Source organism: Octopus bimaculoides, chromosome 5 (assembly GCF_046866305.1).
Source record: "Octopus bimaculoides isolate indiv1 chromosome 5, ASM4686630v1, whole genome shotgun sequence".
Taxonomy (NCBI): Eukaryota; Metazoa; Mollusca; class Cephalopoda; order Octopoda; family Octopodidae; genus Octopus; species Octopus bimaculoides.
The window spans coordinates 97,499,021-97,518,777 of record NC_142932.1 but is presented as its reverse complement, the minus strand read 5'-3'; the positions used below and the strand labels follow the sequence as shown (position 1 = coordinate 97,518,777).

At 37.7% G+C, this 19,757-nt stretch overlaps 1 protein-coding gene across 1 annotated transcript; it reads left to right on the top strand.

The window, feature by feature from the left end:
* On the top strand, window positions 1-16,880 carry LOC106878433 (small ribosomal subunit protein uS7m). The gene is made up of 6 exons (XM_014927643.3): window positions 1-2,906; window positions 6,803-6,976; window positions 7,947-8,010; window positions 12,756-12,923; window positions 14,462-14,599; window positions 15,862-16,880. Exons 1-6 carry the CDS (start codon window positions 2,830-2,832, stop codon window positions 15,937-15,939), a joined length of 699 nt encoding a protein of 232 aa, XP_014783129.1. The 5' UTR covers window positions 1-2,829; the 3' UTR covers window positions 15,940-16,880.
* Window positions 16,881-19,757: the final 2,877 nt, after the last annotated feature.

The following is a 19,757-nucleotide window of genomic DNA, read 5'->3' as shown; positions in this document are numbered from 1 at the left end:
ATTGAAAGCAAATACAAAAAAGAATTCTCCCATTACTTCATCTGCCGAGGCGTTATCTGCTTTTGAGTCCATCAAGAAAGAAATAGCTTCTGTTCCTTTGCTTGCACATCCGGTTCCCAATGCTCTTCTCTCTTTAACCGTTGATGCATCGGATTCTGCAGTTGGTGCTATTTTGCAGCACACCATAGACTAAACCTTTGGTGGTTTTTTGTCGTCAATTAAAGCCAGCTGAACGTCGGTACAGTACGTTTGATCGCAAGCTCTTGGCGATCTACCCGTCAGTTCGTCATTTTCAACATTTGCTCTGTCATCTTAATCGGACAAACACTCACCTCGTGATTTTCGCCACCTGGATTACATTTCCCAGTTCACGAGTGACATTCGGCACATACCTGGAACAGAGAACGTGCCTGCTGACATACTCTCTTATCTTCCTGTGTGCTCCCTTTCATCTCCTGCTGCAATTGATTTAACTGCCATTGCACAGGATCAGCCAGCTCTAGACACTTTGGATTTAGCTTCTACCAAGTTGTCCTGTTGCAAGTTTGCCTATCTCCCACTTCTGTCTGCTGAAGGCACCATTCTTTGTGATACAGCTACTGGTTCTCCCAGACCGTTTGTACCTGAGAACCACCGGCGCTCCGTTTTTGATGCCTTGCATTCACTGTCACATCCTGGAATCGCTGCCTTGGTGAAGCTTATTATGGCTCAGTTTTTCTGGCCTAATATGCGCCGGATGATCACCGATTGGGCACGCTCTTGAGTAAAATGCCAGCATTCTAAGATCCACAGGCATATTCGCGCTCCTCTTGGACAGTTTTCTCCTCTGGAGACTCGCTTTCGCCATGTCCACATTGATCTGGTTGGACCATGGCCTGTCAGTCGCGGTTTCTCTTACATATTGACATGCATCGATCGATTCTCTTGTTGGCCAGGGGCCATTCCAATAGTGGACATTTCCGCTGAGTCAGTTGCTCGAGCTTTCGTTTCTAACTGGATTGCTCGCTTTGGTGTCCCAGCTAAAATAACCACTGATCGCGGATGCCAGTTCGAGGCTTCCCTATTTCGTAATTTATCACGAATCCTAGGCGTTCTTCACATTCGTACGACCAGCTGTGGTATATGGGATCGAATTAATGATTCAGGCAACAACAGAGGACTTGAACAGTGTGGTGGAGGAGATTGTGCTTCCGGAAGATGTGAGACTGAGAGTTACTGTGGAGTGTAGGCCGCCAGTGTGTTTCACATGTGGAAAAAGGGGCCGCATGAAGGCATGGTGCACCCAGAGAAAGCCACAAACAGAACAAGAGGAGAGTGTGGACCAGGTAGTACAGGACAAGGCAACAGAAAAAGAAGTGAAGGGATTCACTATAGTTTAAAAGAAAAGAAGGAGGAGCGGAGGAATGAATTCTCCGCCAGAGAAGCAGAAAAAGAAGAGAGATGTGAAAAAAGAAACTGTGAAGAAGGGTAGTAGGAAGGAAAAAGAAAGTGGAGTTATCAGTGGAGAGAGTGTCGGAAACCCAACTGTATGAAGGTGAGATGGAGAGACTATTTATGGAGAAGAAAAGAGAGAACCAAAAGTCCAAGAGAAAGGAAAGAAGATACGAGGAGGAGAAGGAGTATGGTGTTATGTAACATACCCCAAAAATGTTGAAACAGAGAAAAAAAATAATCAAGTTACATTCAATAGTAAGAGTGAAGGTGCCTTCATACGTCTACGCGGATGATATGAAGGCAATATTGATCGAAGAGGAAAACTATAGAAAATTTAAAGAGATGTGTGGAGATAACTTTGACCTGCCAGGAGTGGAGGTGGAATTTAAAGTGTTGCCACCAGTGGTGGATTTAAGAGATATCGAACCACTAATGAAGTTCTACTAAAGACAAAAAAAAAAAAAAAAAAAGGTATGAAATCAAAAGGAAAAAAAAAAGAACAATTGTAAATAATACATATAACGGTACGCATGAGAGTGGGGCCCATGCGTCCATTTTCATTTTCATATAACTTTCATCTCATTTACATTCGTTTTATGTTTTTGTCCCCACTGTGGTCTTGTCTGTCCTTGTGGTGTCCCCATCTATGTTTAGGGCTTTATGCCTAATAAAGACATCAGAATATCTTTGATACTCAGCACAAACAGTATGAAACAAAGTGGGTTACCTCGTTGAACTCTTAAGGCAGAAAGAATATAATAGCTGCCAGAGTATATATGAGAGGCTTCCCGAAAAGCCTGCCATGCAAAGTAGCAGATCTTTGAAGCTTTTTTTTTTATATTGAGCTGAGAATGACATCGCGTCTAATTGAATTGAAGGCTTTTTTAAAATCGATTTTGAGAACTATCTCGACCACTGGGAGAGTGTTCACGAAAGTCTGTGGCGTGAAAGGCTGCTTCAGACTCTAGTTTAATATCAACCTCGAGTCGAACGGGTGTGAATTTGGAAAAGAGATAATAGGAGACGTGAGCTCTCTTAAGTACACCTAACTGCTTTAGGACAATGAACATTAATAAATTTAAAGAAACATCACAAAGCAACGAGGAACCAAAATGCGCTATGTAGAGGAGGATACTTTGGTGAGAGTATTCTCCCTTACATTATTTGTTTATGAAATTGCGTGAGACGCCTTTTGTGTATAAACTTTCCCTACAAGCCGTCATTCTATTAATGTTACTACTTGTTTATTCGTGATAAGATAGAAATGGACAGTCTTCTTCATTTTGAGTGAAACGCTCAAATTACTTTTTCGGAATTAATGTGAATATGATTTAATTTCATAGTTATCTCATCTTGATTGCTTTTTCCCCTTCCACAAAACATGTGCTTAACGTAATGGCGGCATCCTCTTGTGCGAATGTCATCTACAAACTTGGAAGAACTTTATTTGCACCTTCAGCCTATGTAACCAGGTAATTAAAAATGTTTTTATATATCTAATCAAAAGTGCTGCAAGATCACAGCCATCGCTGCAGGCGACTTGATTTCTAAGTATTGAAATTTTGGTTCATTTTCGTCGTTCATGCCCTTGAAAAATATGTTACAGTTCATAAAACTCAAGCATTTCGATGGCATATGTATACGAATTGTAAAACAGTGCTTTTATAGATAGAGTATACTATAAATTTTCTACAGTAGTCGAATATGCTTATACCTTAGACAAATACGGTTATTATTTTCCCAGTCACCTTGGAAAATTGGCCCCTAAAATTTAAAGATACACGCATACAAGAAGTTTTTAGAATGCGGTGTTTACGGTCTATATTAAGAGTAGAGTATAAGAGTATAATTAGGAGATAGGCCTAGAAATACTTCCATAAGAAAACCATCTCTACGTAATGTATACCATACCCAGATTATAAGAACTGAAATGGCCGGTCATGTATTAAGAAGGCAATTCAATAATTACGTAGACTTCTCAAACTCCGGAATGCATGTTTGACCGTCCGAGATATGGATCTCTCATATGAAGAGGCTAATGATAGTTCAGCTGGCAAGAGAAAGCGAGGGTCCGAAGAGAAGTGAGCAGTGAAGAATACATTTTTTCAAAAACTGTTTGAGTTGATTCTTTGGCTACTGACAGCTAATACCATGACTGGCCGGAGCGAGCTATCTGTCTGTCTGTCTCTCTCTCTCTCTCTATCTATCTATCACTCGAAAGTTATTGGAACAAATTTGACACCTATATCCATGCGTTTGAAAACACACAGAGTAAAGCAGAGTGGTCCCGAACGCGCAGTCGCGCATCCGCGCTAGCTAGTCGTGAGCGGTCGATCCTATTATTTTTAAACTTTAAACTTCATTTGTTTTCTATTTTGATAAATTCTCTCTGTTGAAAATTATATTTTTTTATTTTAAATAATTTGCAATTTCAGAAAATATATTTTTATATTAAATTTGCGTTTTCTAATTTGATAAATTCTACGGACACAAACAGAGGTGAACGAGTGATATATATATATATATATATATATATATATATATATATATATATATATATATATATATATATATATATATATATATATATATATATAAAGAGAGAGTGAGATAGACAGACAGATAGATAGCTCCGGCTAGTCAGTAGCCAAAGAATCAACTCAAACCAGCAGTAACGTTCCTTGTCAGTTCTACTTTCAATTCTGACAGCTAATACCATGACAGTGCCAACTGTTTATTGTACATAATGAAAGGTTGGTATTCACCGGGTTATTTTGGATAACTTTGCGTTTAATACTCTGCCTAATAAACGATAAATGGCGTGAAAACAATAACAAAATAATAAGAATGCTTAGAAAGAAAATTCATATTGATTCCCTAAGCCGATATAACTTTGCGAATATCATCTGATCTACAAATTTTATTTTCAGAAGCTAATGGATGCTAGTTGACGGTCAGGCCGTGTGACAGAGAATTTATCCACATTTGATCCGTTGTTGCTGCTCTATTAACAGACAGGTTCACTGCCTATAAGAACTAATAGCCTCAAAAAAAAAAAAAAAATCACCCGCAAGCACACAAAAAAACATGCACCTGTATACATACATCAGAGAAATAGTCAGAGTAAAATGTTTTTTTAATTTTAGATCTGGCCCCAAAAAGCCAAAAAAAAAGGGGGGGGGGCTAATGCAGTTTCACACCTCTGCTTGAAAAATGCATTAAAAAAAAATCTTTTCGGATTCCTGTTTTAGATGTGGGAGATTATGAATATGCAAAAAAAAAAAAAAAAAAAATTTAATTCAACACCCCTCATTTAAATTTTTGATTTTTTTTTTGCTCTAAAGTGATCGTAGCGAATTGACGAACATATGCAAATCGAAATTAAATACATACAAAAATATTAACATTTCTTTTTTGCATATTCGTAATCTCTGTCATCTAAAACGTAGGAATCTGAAAATTTTTTTTCAAAAAAATACATTTTTCAAGGAGAGGTGTGAAACAGCACTAGCCCCAAAAGAAAAAAAAAAGTTTTGGGGACACCTTAAGCAAGTTCCCAAGTATTTACACTTACCACTCTGAATGGCAGGAGAGAATAAATACACAGTCTTTCATGTACTGTGCAATCTGTCTCTCAATTGTAAATTTACTGTTGTTGTGGTTTTGATATTTTGGGGAGATATGAACTAAATGCCTTTACTCAACTCCTAAAAATTCACACATGAAGATTCCAAAAAGTTATCTGGAAAGTGCTATTTTCTTCATTGCACTTTTCAACAGTTTCTAGATTATACATTATCCTTTCATAAATTATATTTCTTGGGAAGAAAACTGAAAATGATGACAGGAGACTTAGAGGTTACAATTTTAATTAATTCAGTCAGTGAAATCAGCTCTTGTTCACTGAGTGCCTAATTATGGAAATCTGATAAATTAAAAATTTTTTTGTTTTAGGAATTATCTAAGTAGTTTGGGTTTAACTGTATGACACAGTTCTATATTTAAGAGATGAGGAATTATGTACATTATTTACATTTGATAGCCTCCAGCCTTCATCAGGTGTCTTGGAGAAATTTCGAACCTGGGTTCTCATTCCTAAGGTATTTTTCTATTGTTATTATTATTATTATTCAGGTCACTGCCTGGAATCGAACCAGGAATCTTGGGATTAGTAGCCCACACTCTTAACTACTATGCCATATGCCCGTGGGCAATTATGGAGTGAATTTTAGGACTTATAAATCTAATATTTTCCTATCCTTCCTTAATACTGGTTCCCATTTGCTATTCATATCTGCACTCAGTCTGCTTAGGAGGTTGTTGTGTCCTAGCATATGTGCTGCTTCTTTTAGTTTTCGTATTTTCCATTGGTGTTCTCTGTCTATTATTTTAACTTCATCCCACAGGGGGAGGTGGTCTCCATTTTTCCGTATGTGATCAGCTATACCCAATTTATCAATATCTCCTCATGTCACAACTTTGTGATGTTTGTCTACCCTTATTTTGAGGGGCCTGTATGTTTCACCTTTGTATTACCTACTACAGCTGCATGGGATGGAGTATACGCAGTTTTTGGTCTTATTCTCTTCTATTGGTGGTTTTACTTCAAGGAGATATTTGCGAAGTGTTGTATTACTCTTGAATACTGTCCTGATGTTGTACACCAAAAGAGATTACAGATGAGATGAAGGAAGTTTATGGTGATGATGCACCATCATACAATATAATCAAGCACTGGCATCACCATAGCTGCATGTTACTCAGATGAAAGCTATGAAATCCTTCCTCACCCACCAAATATGGTTGAACATTGGTGGAAATTGCTCCTATTTCTGGATGACCACATTCTGCCATTGATGACAACACTATCCATAAAGTGGAAGTTGCCATTTTGGAGGATTGCTGCATAACTATTTGGCAACTCCCCAAGAAGTAAAGATAAGTGTAGCCTCCATGGAAAAAATCATTTGTGACCATTTTCACATGCGGAAGTTGTCTGCATGATGGATTCCTTGGATGCTTGCACCTTTTCATACTTTTGTAATATGTCGACCAAGTGTTCACTTTGAGAATGTTTTGTGCTTGCTATTCTGTGATGAAACTGTTTGTGCATGTAAAGCTCAATAGGTATAGAGCAATAGCCTTTAACTGTATTTGTGGATACTACATGCATATTTAAAAACAAGGATAACGTGTATGCTTCTCTCTGTTAACACAATTTGGTCTTGTATGAAGATACAAAGGTTGGGACATTCATGTTTCCTCAATAGTTTCCAGTGAAGTACTAAGTAACTATGAAGACATCAGCACATCTAAAAAATAAAAAAGAAACTGCACTATGACTCATAATTTTATTATTTCTCTGCAGGTGGTCTTTGACCCCTTTGAGGGGTTCAATATGGAGTCCAAGATATTTACCTCCAACAATCTCTAAGAAAGAATTATCAGAAGAGTTAGATGAAACAGATGAAAGAAAATATCGCCCTATCAAAGCCGCATGTAATGAAGAGACAACTTCCATTTTGTATGATCCAGTTCTTGCGTTAGTATATATTACATTTTATTTTTATATTCTTTATGAATGTTAATTATGAAACTGAAGAGGTTCTGCATGTGATGATGGTGTTACCAGATCATTACAATATACGTTATTAGTACTGGGCATGTTTATTTACCTTACTTTTAATACATGTTAGTAATGTAAATATCAGTTAAATCCCAGTAGATAAATCCCAGGAAGATTATCTCATTTTCTTATAAAAATGAGATAATCTTCCTCTTGATAGGACATTAGTCTATCATAAGTAACATTCCAAGAAGATGTAACTTTCTGACAGCTTGGTGAACTGAAATTTATCATCTTTCTTATCACAATGAACCATAGTGTTTGTGATCATCTCTAGTTTCTGTTGTATTAAGTGAATAAAAGAGAAATCACTATGTGGATAAGATTCTCTTCTGCTGCAGGTAGCTTTGCTTGGTAGTAAAACTGAACTTAACATTTATTGTAAACTATTGAATATTCATTAATATTCTTACAACCAACAACTGTTAATTATACCACTTGTAGTACTTAGAAATAAATCAACTTTATTGTTGAAAGTCATATCTTGCCCATTGGAGCAATGCAGTAGCATTACCTCCATTTCCTTTAGATGGTTGCATGGTATCTTGTCAACTCAGTCATTCCTGCTTTCTAGATCAGCTGAAAAGGTGCGTAGAATTAAGTGTACTATTCAAATATATTGTATTTATATAGTAATACATAGGATAGTTACAGGAGAATGACATGACTAATAAAGTTAATTATATACAATAAGTAAATTGACTGCCACGAATAAGAAAGAGTGGAAATAGCAAGAAATAAAGTTGGAGGAAATAGTTTTTAAAAACTTTTATCTGGATGTAATGGTTTTTTTGCTGCTTTCTTTCCATTTTAAAATTTTGGTTTTATTTTTGGATATAAGATTATAAATATATTTTGTTTATAATAATTTATATACTCATTGCAGTAAATTCACTAATATGGTTATGAAATCAGGAAGAAAAGATGCTGCTGCTTTAGTTGTTGATGAGGTATCTTGTTGATGTTATTATTTCCATTATTAATTAATGTGACAAGTATTTTTTTTGTGCTGTTAAAAGGTTCTCAGTTTAAAGAATAGAATAGGTAGTAGTTTTATTGATTTTTAAGCCTTAATTGTTATTCCAAGGGGGACGAAAGACTCATGCAAGTCATACCTAAAAGAATATTTAAATACTATACTGAATTTTATTCACTGCATAAACTGAGAATCTTTTATATTCATGTACATTGTTCTCTATTAAAAATAGCCACTGCTTGTCTGCAATGCCTCCCCCCACCTATACCAGAAACCCCTATAGGGCTCTGCTGCCTTGCTTCTGTACCTGAAGACTTGCATACCTTTGTCCACACTACTGCGTGCACCAAAAGGTGATATGTTACTTTGTAAAATATTAGTAAATTACAAACCACCTACTTATATATAGGTAGGTGGTTTGTTGAAATTTACAAAAAAACAAAAGATGAAGACAGGTGTATAGATAACAAACAGGTGTATTAGTTTAACACTTGGGAAGGTGAGAAAGTCTTTTACATTTCGAGCCTATGCTCTTCAACAGAGAGGAGCATGAGGAAATAAACAGAGAATAAAAAACTTTTGGAGCTAGCAGTCAATCATGGCAGCTGGCTGGACAATGGTAGTTAGACAGGAGAGCTAGGAAGAAGGAGAGATAAAGTATTGGTGATCCCAAAACAAAGGTGCGTGTACATGTGTATGTGAGAGTGTGTAAGTGTGAGTAGGGGCTGGTGACTGACGTGTTGATGTGTGTGGGTGTGTGGATGATGGTGTGGATGCTGGTCAGTGGTCAGTGCTAGTGTATGATGTGTTGTGGTGTAGCGGTATTTGGGTGTAGGGATGCGAGGGTGGGGTGAGGATGTGGGGGTATGTGGGAGTGGGGTGATGATGGAGGGGGGTATCGATGAAGGGAGAAGGTGGGTAGGAGTGAAGAGAGGAAGTAGGTGTGAGGGCAAGAGAGGATGGGTAGGAGTGAAGAGAGGATGTAGGTGTGAGATGAGGAGAGGAGGGAAGTAAAATGAAGAGGGGAGGGGAGTTGAGCCCATGTAGCACAAAGGAGCGAAGAGAGAAGATTAATTCCTGTCTACGGCGAAGGCGGGAGTCCGGATGTCCCCTGTGCAAAGACAATCCAAACACAGACAGGTGTTGTAATGAATGACCAGTAGAGCGGAAATGGCGCGAGACTGGGGTGTTGTTGCCAAGTCTAATGTCTCGGAAGTGCTCTGCGAACCAGTTAGCCAAGCAGCGTCCCATTTGACCGATGTACAGAGAAGGAGAGATAGAGCAAGAGATGCAATGAATGATATTGCTAGAAGTGCATGCAAAGAAGTCAGTGATATGATAGTGACAATGATGGGTGCCTGTGAGGATGGTGGTGTTGGAGAGGTAGGGGCAAGTGCAGCAGGGGAACAAGCCAGGTTGGGAGGTGGAGTTAGGGAAGAAGCTGTGGACCAGGAGGTCACATAGGTTGTGGGCTTGCTTGGAGGGGACGGGTAGGTTGGGGAAGATGTGTGAAGTGGAGGGGTCAGACTGGAGTCGCTGGAAGGCTTGTAGAATGGTGTGTTGGAGGGGTGGTAGGTGAGGGAGATGGGGGTACATTTACTCCCAATAGCGGCAAGAATTTTAATATGTTTGAATGAGGATAGGTTAAAGCAAGAACAACTGATGTGACATGTCTGTTATCAAGCGATCACTAAACGTTCTTTCCATGTGCCGAATACCATCACTCCTTCCCATGTTCCCTCCTGCTTCCCTTTCCCAGTTTTCAGAGTTGGTACTGTCAGTGTAGGCACATTGAAAGGTATGTCTAGCAAGATTGTTGAGATGCTTGAATGGAAGTGTGTTGATACATGCTGCATTCAAGAGGTAAGGTGGAGGGGAGCTTCAGCCAGGTTCTTCACAGGCAAGACATATAGGTATAAAATCTTCTGGGAAGGTAACAGTGACGGGGTAATTGGTGTGGGCATACTTCTTGCTGAGAAATGGGTGGGTAAGGCCATAGTGGTAGTCAGTGTGCAATAGGGTGCTTAAGCTCAGGCTAGTCTTGCAGAATAGTATCTGCCTACATCCCACAAGTGGGCCTACCTAATGAACAGAAGGACCACTTTTATGATATTCTTCTGCAGGCTACCTCAAAGACGAGTGACAATGATCTCATCTTTGTGGTTGGGGATTTCAATGGGCGTGTCGGATGGCAGACTGGTATCTTCCACGGTGTCCAAGGGGGCCATGGAATTGGTTCCTGAAATGAAGAGGGAACAATGCTACTGGAGTTCTATGATGCAAATAACCTATTGATGTACAACACCAACTTCAGGAAGCCAGCCAGCCACCTGATAACCTACCAATCGGGTGACTGTGCAAGCAAGATCGATTACATTCTCACCAGACTGTGGGATGCGTGGTTGCTCTTAAATACAAAAATACTCCCTGGTGAAGAATGTACCCCACCAGCATAGACAAGTCATTAGTGATTTTAAACTCGAGGCCAGAAGGATGTTGAGAAGCAGACCAATCTGGAAAAGAAGGATTTGGAAGTTTAAAGACCATTTATATGGTCAGAGATTTAGGGACATCTTAATTGAGAAATTTGATGAGAGGGAGGAGGAACTACAGACTTGCGACATAGAGGGCAACTGGGAATTCCTGCGGGATAGCTTGCTGAGTGCCACAGACCAAATCTGTAGCTGGTGCAAAGTCCCGTCCAGACCTAGGGTAACATAGTGGTGGAACAGTGTGGTAGACAAGGCCATTAGAGCAAAGAAACAGGTCTGGAAGAGTGGGGGTAGCAGGGAACTGTATCAGATAGTCAGAAGGGAAGTTAAGAGACAGGTATATCTAGCCAAGGAAGAAGCAGAAAAGTTTGCCTATGTTCAGTGATGTGAGGACCAAAGAACTGAAGTGTTTCAGATTGCAAGACAGGTGTGAAAGAAAATTGTGATGTCATAGGAGAGAAATGTGTCCGCATGGATGATGGTGCATTTGCATTTAATGATTCTGTAAAGAAAGAGGCTTGGAAATGCCGTTATGAAAGACTACTGAACGTGAAGAATGAATGGGAGGAGGAGTGTCTGGCAAATGTTGACCCAATTGAGGGATCAGCTACCCAAATTGACAGTTCCTTGGTAGATAAAGCAATTAAGGATATGAAATCGGAAGCCCCCCCTCCCCAATCCATCAGGAATCACTGCTGAGATGCTTAAAATATCTGGCAGTTGGGTTATGGTCTAGTCACTCATATTGTAAATCAGGTGGTTCACGACGAGTCATATCCAATGATTGGTGTAGTAGCACCATAGTCAATTGCTACCAAGGTAAAGTTGATGCCTGAAAAATAATTACAGAGGTATCAAATTGTTAGATCAGGTGATGAAAGTTACGGAGAGAGTCATAGCCCAACTAATTAGGAAGAGAGTTAGACTAGATGAGATATAACTTGGTTTTGTACCAGAGAGAAGCACCACTGATGCTATATTTCTGGTAAAGCAGCTGCAGGAGAAATACATAGCCAAAGATATACCTCTGTACCTGGCCTTTGTTGACTTTGACAGGGTTCTCTGATCTCTTATCTGGTGGTCAATGTGGAACCTAGGGATAGACAAGTGGTTGGTGAGAGCTGTACAAGCCCTGTACAGGGATGCTACCAGTAAGGTGAGGGTTGGCAATGAGTATAGCGAAGAATTCAGGGTGCAAGTAGGGGTTCACCAAAGATCAGTGCTCGGCCCCATCTTGTTCATCAAGTCCTCCAGACAATAACGGGAATTTTAGACAGGCTGCCCCTGGGAGCTCCGCTAAGCTGATGACCTTACTCTGAATTACTACCAGAACTAGAGAAGTTCTAGGTATGGAAGCAAGGTCTAGAATCAAAGGGCCTTAGAATTAACCTAGCAAAAACCAAAGTCTTAGTAAGTAGGATGGGAGACAAATCACAAATCCCTTCAGATAAATGGCCCTGCTCGATCTGTAGAAAAGGTGTAGTTAGAAACTCCATAAGATGCACCTGATGTAAGCTTTGGACACATAAAAGGTGCAGCAATATCAGAGGATTGTTAACAGGGAAGCTAGTTTTTGTGTGTGGAAGATACGCAGGTAAAATAAACGCAGAAAATAGTCTCCATTAACTACCAGGAGGGCAAGCTAGAAGTAGTAGAAAGCTTTTATTATCTAGGTGACCAAGTTAGTGGAGGTGGATGCTCCAAGAGCATAACTCTGAGAATAAAATTAAGCTGGGCAAAGTTCAGAGAGCTCCTATCTCTGCTGGTAACAAAGGGCCTCTCTCTCTGAGTGAAAGACAGATTGTATGATTCTTATGTGTGAACAGCTATGCTACATGGCAGTGAAACATGGTCTGTGATCTTAAAATGGAGCAAAAATCAATATTTGGCATTTAATAGCTGTATCTGTATGTTTGTATTTATGTAAATGTATTTACGTGTCTTGATATATCAGGTGGGTGCTCATCATATGAATGTGCATGTATGTAGCAGTTACCCAGAATTTACATTTGACAATGTAAAAAACCCCCACATATATGTAATGTTGGACTATTGACTACCTTATTATGAGCTCAAATCTACAAGTTTCCTAATAGTTAAGGCAAAAAGTACATCAATTTGTAAATATACTATCTCAGACAATATACACATGTTTAAATGTGCAAAAAAAACTACCCCTCTTATGTCAGCATAGGAAAATGGATTAAAAAATGTAAATTTATTTTAGATGTTGGAGAGCATAAAAATATCCCAGTTAGAAAAATATCATAAAGCCTCAGACGAAGTAAAAACTGAAATTGAGTTAAACCCAGTTACAATATTTCATGAAGCCCTTGAAAATTGCAAACCAGTTCTATATCTAATGAAGGTGCACAAAGGTGGTGTTCGATATAATGTAAGTATAAAGACAGTTTATCCTTCTTTGATTACTTTGTTAAGATTTTATCTAAACATAGTTATATGTTAAATATTAGAGATATTTTGCAAATTCTTATTGTACGTATCTTATTACAAGGCTTCTTGATCACTTTTAGGGCCGACCAGTTTCACTCCCCATCCTCACTATGTTTTTGAAACATAAAATATTGTGTATGGGGATAGAAATGGCTTTACTTTACAATGGTTTATATTCTGCATCAAATATGGGCTTACTTTAACAAACTACTTTATGATCTGTATTTACATAATAGCTATCTATGAAAATAAGACTAGGTTCTGCCATTCTTTTATTTTATATGAATATTTTCTAGAAACATGTTAGCTGAAGATCTTGAAATATGAACAGTTTTTGCAACTATAACATTGTCAAGGTTTTTATGTACTATTGTTGTAGCTTAAAACAGTTATTAATTTGGAATGTATCATTTCAATGCAAAGGTTAGAAGCTTTTATAATAATCGCTTTTCAGAACTGATAAGCTGTTTAGTCTGTCCACCCAAGCCCTCCTACTCTTGTCATTTGGTAGGATCAGAAAATGTTGGCCAATATAATAATGTATGGTATTTGGCTATGTACCTTTACATTCTTAGTACAAACTGCCTTTGCTCCTTTTGAGGTTGATAAAATATTTAGTTATATGCTGTTTATACAGTACCAGCTGCCGAGACTTGAAAGTAAAATCCCAACATGGCCAAAAAGTTCAATAGCTGAAACCAATGAAAGAATAAGATAATTGTTATTGTTTCACTCTCAATTCCCTTGCTGAATCATGAATTGTAGCCAACTTCTCTTTGCTTTTTTACTGTTCAGGAGTTTGGGTTGATCAGTAATCATATCAGATAGGTTTTACAAATGTTATGGGCTACATATCTCCTTAGACTAAATTAAAAAAATCATTGACCACAGAGTATGGTCATGTTATGAGTGAGTAGAATAACACATAAATATTTGAAAGTATCAGGATTGTATGATTTGTTGGTTATATTGTAAACGTAGAAAGAGCAGGTTGTTGTTTAGACACAACATATATGCATACAGGCAAAACAGTACAAAGGTTGATGTATTACTTGATCTGTTAGAGCATGGCTTTATTTCTCTTTCAAATTTAAACTAATTTCATTCAGATTAATACCATCCAGATATTTGTGCAAACGAAATTAGATTTGATAATGTATTAGAAGATTAACAAATATATAATTTAAAATAAAAGAAAGTTTAAACTTTTCAAGAGCTCCATGATAGAGCTTGATTTTTTATGAGAGAAAATCTGTATCCTGTTATTTATTCAGTAGACTCTATTTTTACTGTTAAATAGGGAGAAACTTTACTATCTTGTGATATCATTCTATTTTATTATTTTGGTGTGTCTCTGTTATTTACTGCTACCTTGCTGTTATCTCTTTGCTGCTCATAACACTTATTGAACTGTCTTGGACAAGTTAGTAGCAATCTATTTGAGTTGATTCAATGTCTGTTTTTGTGAAACAATTTTAGGTCCCAGTATGCTGTCCTCCAAAAAGGCAGACATTTCTGGCAATGAAATGGTTGGTCCAGAATTGTCGTGATAAAGAGTGGAAAGCGAAGATGTCAAATAAGTTATCTATAGAAATCTTAGCTGCTTATAATTATGAGGTATGTCATACTTATTTTAATTTTTTTCTATTTGTTTAACTAAGTAAAATTTAAATAAGCTAGATTAATTGCAAGAAAATATAATTAAGAAAACATCAGCTAAGGTAATTCAGCCAATCATCCATGTTATTTATTTCCTTTAGTTCATTTTATTTTTCATTATGTAAATTATATTAGGCTAAAAGTACTTGTAACTCTTTCTATTTATAAAAATTTAATCAAATCAAATGATTTTCAGGTTTGATTATACTGTGCTGATGAGGTCTAATAGACCAAAGCATGCTCATAGTTGTCTCTTGTTTGCAAAAGGATAAGGCTGTCCTTTCTTGATATTTGTAAATTAACTCAAGAATTTAATTCTTAAATTCTTGAAATTATACTAAGGCAAAATTGTTTGCTCACTGGGCAAAATACTTAGCTGCATTTCGCCCGTTTTTACATTCTAAGTTCAAATTCCAATGGGGCTGACTTTGCTTTCATAAGTACCAGTCAATCACGCATTGGTGTAATCGATTTATCCCCTGCACCGAACTTTCTGGCCTTGTGCTAAAATTTAAAACTAATTCTTGAAATTATCTGTCCTTCACTTTGAGTGTTGCTAACAATTGCTGCCAGATTTTTTGATTTCTTTTCCCCAAGAAGGAAATTTCAATTAAGAATATTTTTGTGTTTGGTGTTCAGTGCCTATCTTCTAAGTTAATAAAATATATGTTTACTTCCTTTTCTAATTGCTTTAATCTTTCTTAATAGCAGTAACACTGATTTTATAAAACTGTTTTACTTCCGTTTTATCACTGGTAAAAATGAATGTAAATTATTTAGTTACTTGTTGCAAGTATTTGTTTAGTGGGGTTACTTCCCTTGTCTGAAATACATAGTTATGTGCCTTGCTTTGGGATACTATAAAAGAATTACAAAGATTTGAATTCATAGCAATGCATCTTAGTGTCATGCCACTTTCACTCAATATCAACAGTTTCTTTAATAAGATTTACAAAGACTGGAGTTCTAAGCTTTAATATATTAAAGCTTAAAAGAAACATTTTTTTCTCTTTTTTTAAATAAGTTTAGGCCCTCCTAAACTGGTAAATTGTTATGGTTGATCTCAACCTGAATATCTGTGAGAAAAATGTCATTGGAGAAGGAACCTGAGACTTAGTCTAAATGTTTGCAACAGGTGATGGTGTTAGGAGTATGAAGGAAAGTGTAAAGAAAATCAAGTTCTTTATAAGAAGTTTATGTATGTCTTTCTGATTTTATAGGGACGGACGATACTGAAGAAACAAGAACTTCACCGGCAATGTGAAGCCAATAAAGCATATGCTCATTTCCGTTGGTAAAGAAAAACAAGGCAAAATTGAATTGTCCATCTAATTTACTGTGTTAAATATACAGTAGTTTGAAGTAACTACAATACACCAAGAGGAAACGTCTATGGACTGTTCACATATCAGCTGATGATAATTCATAAAATGAATATTCTGAAAAGACTAGCAGTAGATGTGAATGCATATACATATGTGCATGGTATGCTGAAGGAAAAGCAGCACTGAGACAGAAAGCTTGTGTCCTGTCAAAGGTTCTGATTTGATGTACAGCTATTTGATAAAGAAATTTAAATAACTGTAGAGTGAGAAAAAAAAATGTTGTTTGTAAATTATATTATGTAAATATACTGGTAATTAGATAAATATTTTTAGTATTATTTGTTTCGAAACCTGATTTTATTTCTTTATATATTTTTTTAAGGTCAGTGGCATAACCAGTTGAGTACTGGATAAAATACTTTGTGATAATTAGTTTACTAGGGGTTAACTTAATTTTTCATTCTTCCTAACTAGTCAAGTTAATTAATTGTACCCTCCTAACATAAGTGTTTTCTCTGAAATTTTATTTCACATTTTTTTAAAAATAACAACTAGATAATTTTACAAATTTAGTTGGCATGAATTGTTTGAATAAATTTGATTTTTTTTTTTTCTCTCTGGTACAACTATAAAGTGATTTATGCTCCTGTAACTGTTTAGGAGGAAATAGAACAAAAAAATTATGACCTAGAAAAATAGGAAAAAATGCCCGACTTAAAAGAAAAGATCAAAGAGTAATGTGAGTATAATTGGTAACAACAGAATTGCTTGAATCTCAAGGGTAATGGTTAAATATTCTGTAGTACTTTTGTACCTTTATGTTCTGAATTTAAACCTCACTTATCATCTTTGTTTTCATCCTGAGAGTGGATGGAGGGGGTCAATACAATAAAGCACCAGTCAATTACTTGAAAGATTTTGTGTATTTATGCCTTTGTTCATCATCAACTGGTTGAGCTTGACTGGACATTTTTAACTCATGCACACCATCCATCTCCGTCCTGCATTAGTTGAGGGAGGTATTCAGTGTCTCTGGTAAGTTGATCTACATTACGTTGTGTTTGGATGACCAGCTCGAGTACAGTTATGGTTTGGCATCCATAGCAGTAGGTCACTTGCCAACTCTTTTGTTTATTTCACCAACTATGTCCTGCAAAGAGCAAGCACCTTTCCTTTGTAATAGTAGAAACAGGCAGATCTCCATACAGCTGTTTTTCATGAGATGAGTTCTCCAAGACATGTTTAAGATTGCTCTTAGCTTTTGGGTGTAAGTTCCATCTAGCTTGAATTCCACTTTTTGGTAAGCTAGTTCCATGTGAAATTTGTTTGTAGCTAAAATTAATGATTTTGTGAATTTTTCAAAAATGTACGTCTTTTCTGCCCCACTCTGTAAACATCAGCTGTGGTTTAAAAGGTTTAAAGCTAAGAATTGTGACATATCTGACAAGCCTCACTTTGGATAACGACGTACTCTGAAAGATGACTTTTTGAATGAGACTAATATAATCAGATCTGCGTCAAAGCACTAAAGATTTGGTGCAAAAACTTGATGTATCATGTTCAACTATCCACAAACATCTCATGCAAAGAGGTAATTTGGGTTCCTCATGAGCTTATGCTTGAGAACCAGACACAATGTTCCACCATCTGCAGGGCATCGTTACAGTTGATGAAAAATGGGTTTTGCATCACAACAGGTAATGGAAAAGACAAAGGTTATCATGTAATGAGTGGCCAGTGCCAACACCAAAACCAGAACTCCATCCACAAAAATCCTTGCTTTGTGTTTGCTAGAACACAAAAGTTATCTTCAATTATGAGCTACGGAAACATGGAAGGACCATCAATGCAGATGTCTTTGCCAACAACTTGATTGTGTAAATGAAAAATTAGGTTGAAAGTAGTCAGCTTTGATAAACAGAAAAGGTGTTATTCTCCAGTATGACATTGTATGACCACACTCTTCAAAACAAGCCCAAGAAAAAATAAGAAGAAAATAAGTTCTTGCACATCTTCCATACTTATCTGATGTAGTACTAATGGATTTCCATCAGTTCCAATCACTAGAACATTTTACAAGAGGCAAAACATTCAGAAAAAAAGAGGAAGTTGAAAACAGTCTTTTAAACTTTTTTCAGGAGGAAAAATAAGTTTCTTTGAGCGTGGCATAAAAAAGTTACTTTCCCATTGGGCTGTAGTCATTGAAAATGATGGAGATTACATTCCTGACTAAAACTATTTAAATAAACATAGTTTACATTGCTTTACATTCTGGTAAAAAGCAATTAATTTCTGAACACCCTAATACACACTCACACACACATATATACATAACTGTTGAGGACATGCATAGGCTCACAAGGAATGAAGCCAGTATGCTCAGATGGATGTGTAATGTCAGTGTGCATACTAGACAGAGTGTAAGTACCTTGAACCTAAGAAGCATCAGCTGTGGTGTGCAAGAGAGACATCTGCGATGGTATGGGCATGTGGCAAGAATGGATGAGGATAGCTGTGTGAAAAAGTGCCACACCCTAGCAGTTGAGGGAACTTGTGGAAGAGGTAGGCCCAGGAAGACCTGGGATGAGGTGGTGAGGCACGACCTTTGAACATTGGGCCTCACCGAGGTAATGACTTCTGACCAAGATCTTTGGAAATATGCTGTGCGTGAGAAGACCTGGCAAGCCAAGTGAGACCTAAATCCAAGGCCTCTGCCAGGATGTTTACCTTCCTACGTTGGACACTAAACTCCGCTTGCGAAGACCTGTTGAGGCAAGTGAAATCGAACTAATTCGACGGATGGCACACATGCCAACGTCGTCTCCTTCATTGGAAACAGAAACTCGGCTTGCGAAGATATTTTGAGGCAAGCAAAATCGTGATGGCACCGGTGCCCTGGCACTTGTGCCGGTTGCACGTGTAAGGACATTCAAGCGAGATCGTTGCCAGTGCCGCTGGACTGGCTCTCGTGCAGGTGGCACGTAAAAGACACCATTTTGAGCGTGGCCGTTGCCAGTACCGCCTGACTGGCCTTCGTGCGGGTGGCACGTAAAAGCACCCACTACACTCTGAGTGGTTGGTGTTAGGAAGGGCATCTAGCTGTAGAAACTCTGCCAAATCAGATTGGAGCCTGGTGTAACCACCTGGTTCACCAGTCCTCAGTCAAATCGTCCAACCCATGCTAGTATGGAAAGCGGACGTTAAACAATGATGATGATATATATATATATATGTATGTATGTATGTATATTGGTGTTTTTCTCCTGTGTTGGTGGCATGCAATAAGCACCATGCATGCATGGGTTGCCAGTGCCACCTGATTGGCTCCCTGTGCTGGTGGAACAAAAAGCACCATCCAAACATGGTCGATGCCAGTGCCGCCTGACTGGCTCCCGTGCTGGTGGCATGTAAAAAGCAGGCATTAGAAAGGGCATCCAGCTGTAGAAACACAGCCAGATCAGATTGGAGCCTGGTGTGGCCTCCTGGCTTGCCAGTCCCCAGTCAAACCATCCAATCCATACCAGCATGGAAAATGGACGTTAATCGATGATGATGATGATTACAATCCTGCTAAACTCTTTTGAGATCAAGAGCTATCCCTCTGAACAAGCTATTCATTGATTCCTCCAAAAGGTGTTTGAAGGCTGTCTTGCTATACAATGGAAATAAATATTCATCCATTCCAGTGGCACATTCTGTAAAACTAAAGGAGACATATGAAAATCTAAAAAACTTTTGTTAAATATAAAGTATGCAGAATATCACTGGCAAGAATGTGGAGATTTCAAAAT

Coding starts and splice junctions, on each gene's coding strand:
- LOC106878433 (XM_014927643.3), top strand. CDS start 2,830: ATGGCGGCATCCTCTTGTGCGAATGTCATCTACAAACTTGGAAGAACT. Junction 2,907..6,802: donor CCTTCAGCCTATGTAACCAG/GTAATTAAAAAT, acceptor ATTTCTCTGCAG/GTGGTCTTTGACCCCTTTGA. Junction 8,011..12,755: donor CTGCTTTAGTTGTTGATGAG/GTATCTTGTTGA, acceptor AATTTATTTTAG/ATGTTGGAGAGCATAAAAAT.